The 3,436-nt window shown below is 57.1% G+C and overlaps 2 protein-coding genes across 2 annotated transcripts; both read right to left on the bottom strand.

Annotated features, from left to right (window-relative positions):
* Positions 1–2: 2 nt before the first annotated feature.
* On the bottom strand, positions 3–461 carry LDBPK_361040 (40S ribosomal protein S10, putative; the record flags this gene model as incomplete). Its single annotated transcript, XM_003865173.1, has 1 exon — positions 3–461. A coding segment is annotated over one exon (459 nt), but the record flags the coding sequence as incomplete, so codon positions are not given.
* An 893-nt stretch (positions 462–1,354) lies between these two features.
* Positions 1,355–2,041, bottom strand: LDBPK_361030 (hypothetical protein, conserved; the record flags this gene model as incomplete). Its single annotated transcript, XM_003865172.1, has 1 exon — positions 1,355–2,041. The coding sequence occupies one exon, from the start codon at positions 2,039–2,041 to the stop codon at positions 1,355–1,357; it is 687 nt and encodes a 228-aa protein (XP_003865220.1).
* Positions 2,042–3,436: the final 1,395 nt, after the last annotated feature.

Below are 3,436 nucleotides of genomic sequence, written 5' to 3'. Positions count from 1 at the left end.
CCTCCGCGGCCACCACGGCCACGACCGCGGCCGCGGCCCTCTGTCACCTTCTCGAAGTTCACGCTGCTCGGCTTCTGCGTGTTCGGCATCGCAGATGGAGCGAGATGCAGGTAGCTGCGCATGTACGCAATACCTTCGTCGTTGAGCGTCCAGTAGTAGTGGCGCCACGCGTACTGCTCCTTGATCAGGTTGCGGCTCTTCAGAGAGCGCATCAACTGCATCACCTGAATGCACGGAACCGTGAAGGTGTTGCCGCCGAGGGTGCCCGTCCAGGTGCCCATGCGGTCCTTCTTGCACGCGATCACGCCCTCCGTGAAGAAGAACCGGTACACGTTGTCGCGCGATGGCTTGGGAACGTAAGTCGACATTCTTCTTGGTGCGGCTTCAGCGCAGTCTATAGGCGAGCCTGGTTGGGTTGGGTGGTGAGAATGAGAGCCGGTGCGCGTGCGAGCACACCACATGCGCAGAGGAACGAAGAAGGGCCAAAGCAAAGGGGATAGGGAGGAAGAGGAGACACCACCGCGCACGACGGCAAGCAGAAGTAAGGACCACGGCGGACAGTCTCAGGACAAAGACTCGGAACAGCGATGGGAGGCCGATTTCGGCGCGCACGCGGGCAACGCAAAGGACGCGCGCCAAGAGACCCAGTATTTCATCCACGATATCGCGGCAGTAGAGAGGACGGGGGAGGGGAAGAAGGTTGGCATCAACGAAAGTCCGGCTTTTTCTCGTGTTTGGCAATTGGCCCTCGCCTGTAAAACGTCTGCGTTTCCTGTGCGCCGTATCCCGCCTTCGCCGTCTCCTGTGACACTTTGGACGGCGAGGGGGACCTAAGGGCAGATGCAGACACGACAAGAAGAACGGCTGCAAGCGGAGAACGAGGTGGCATGAAAACAAGCACGATGGCGCAGTGGCCAGGTGAGGGAGCAAGAATAAGGTAACGTCAGACGCAGACGTCCAAGCACGCGGTACCCGTACACTGGAACAGAAAGGACATGGCGACAAAGGAAGAAAAAAAAAGACATGAAAAATCCGAAGAGTACTTTCCTTTTCTCCGTCGTAATAGAACAGGAAGAAGAGTGGGGCTGAAGGTGGTGGGGAGAGGCACGCACACCAGAGAATGCGGAAGGAGGCAGTGGCGCCGACGCACACATCACAGAGAGAGAGACAGTGGGGAGACACGCTTTCGCGCCCGAAAGGCAACCCTGCACAACAATCAAAAATGCTCGCGGCGCGGGCCGCCTTGCATATCACTCTCCCACCCTCCCCTCATTCCAGTTGCTGGAGCCCTTCGACTCCTCCATAGCACCATCGCCTCTCTCACGCTTTCTGGGGTTCTGTCGCTCTGCTTGCGCTACTCCGTCCCTCGATTTTTGCTCGACGCCTTCATGAGAAACGCCATGTTGAAGAGTTCGTCACCAATGTCGGAGCAGTCCTTTCCGCCGGCGAGCAGAAACACATCGCGGTCATCGATGCTAATAAACCCGTTCAGCTCACCCTTGCCGGACTCCACCACGAAACGGCCCAGCTCGTAGAACATCTCTGTCAGCTCTTCGGCCTCTTCCAGCGACACCGTGAAGGTTTCATCAACGGCGACGGAGCGCGTCTTCTGCACAATGTGCAGCGTGCTTGTCTCCGACCCAGACGTCAGCTTCAAAATCTTGCGGCCATTGTCGAGGTTAACTTCAAAAGAGGCGACAAAGTGCAGCCGCAGCGCGGCGCGGTCCCGCTCTGCCTTCCGGTGTGAGAGGAGATCGAGGAGGACACGCTCCGCCTCATGCTCCGTCTTGGGGTCCTTCTCGCGCAACTGTGCCGCGAACTCGCTGAAGAGGGCCTGCAGATTGTGTCGTTCAGCGTACTCGGCGTTTTGCCGCTCCTCCTCATCTTGGAACGTGGCGGCGCGCAGGCGATTCTGCGACACGTTGAAAACGTCAATACTCTTCGACGACATCTTCGCCTTGCTGGGCACTACAAAAAGCAGTGAACCTGTGTATGCGCTTCGGTCTGTGTCCTGCGTGATCGTCGACGTCGGCGCACACATACAGAACGAAGCGACGACACGCGGAGAGAAAGGAGGGGGTAAAAGAGACACTGAAAGGCTGCCAGCTGCCACGCGCCTCCTTCGTGACGAACGTGTATAGCGCCAACAGAAACGAGAACAAAAAGGGCGGCAGAAGCAGCTACGACGCTGTGCCGATACAGAACGCTAGCACGAAGGAAAACACACACACACACATACGCAAGCAAGCAAAACTTCTGTGTACGTGATGCACGACAGGCAGCGTACACTCGTAAACTTTTTTATCCGTTTCACAATGACTCTGTGCAGTGGAAGGGAGGACAAGCCAATGAAACGGAGAGGGGCAGACAGAGAGGGGCACAGGTATATCGGTGGCGAATGCTCACGTGCACCTGTCCCCGTGAACGCGCGCACAGGTTGGTTATTGCCGCGTGGTGGACAACAAAAATGAAAAATAAAAAACGGAGAGGGATCAGAAGGGGAGGAGAGGGTGGCGCGACAGTAATACGCGAAACGGCATGGGGAACCTGCCACGAGCAATGCACTTTCGCAGAGCCCTCGATTCTGCTGGAGGCCTGGCGCATGTCGACAAGCATACGAAGGCACTCTCTCGTATGCAGCTCAGTTTTGACAGGTAAGCAGGAGCCCTGGGATCAAGAGAATGACGACAAGACGCGCAGAGACATCCCTCGCGCATTCCATCCAGGGCGAACAACCGGCAGTCGTGATTGACAACACTCTGACACGCCATGAAAAAACTTGAATTATGTATGTATTATGTGTGGAGGCGCAGCACCTTCAGCAGCAAGTCCATGTGGTACATGTACGCCTGCGTGAACTTCTCGCTGTGCCGGCTGGAACGTCCTGGCTGTTTCGATTAGAGGAAGATGACAAGCACCGAACCACGAGAAGGGGCCGTAATTTCGAGCCTCTTCGCTCTCCGTGCTTATCACGAGTTTCGTGCTCACCACCAACGTCCCCACCCAGCGCTCTTAGCTCTCTTCTTCTACCCAGTTCATGTCCGCGCAACAACAGCTTGACCGTTTGGCCTTCCTCCTTGAATTCAAGCGCGGGTACACCGGAACCGTTTCTTGCCGTCGTTTTCAACATCTGCTGGCCAGCAGGGCGTCGCAGGGAAAACCCGAAGAGACGGAAAAGGTTAAGAGAACGTAGAGCGAGGAAGCGAGACGGTAGCTCACCATGTGCCCACCCTCATCACCCCTTGCGGAGCGTTCCACCGCTCTCTCTTTGCTCGAACGCCCATGAACGCGATTCGCCGCGCACGGAAGAGAACGCAGCAGGCCCACAGCAAAGCCGTTGTCAACTTCTCGGCATGCCCGTTCGACGAAGTGAAAAGGTCCGCAAGCGCAGACGCGTACGCAACCACAGCGCACCTACCCCTGCTGCGCCACAGCT

Source organism: Leishmania donovani, chromosome 36 (genome assembly GCF_000227135.1).
Source record: "Leishmania donovani BPK282A1 complete genome, chromosome 36".
Lineage (NCBI taxonomy): Eukaryota > Euglenozoa > Kinetoplastea > Trypanosomatida > Trypanosomatidae > Leishmania > Leishmania donovani.
The sequence above is the reverse complement of the archived record's forward strand: the minus strand, read 5'-3'. Positions and strand labels throughout refer to the sequence as shown.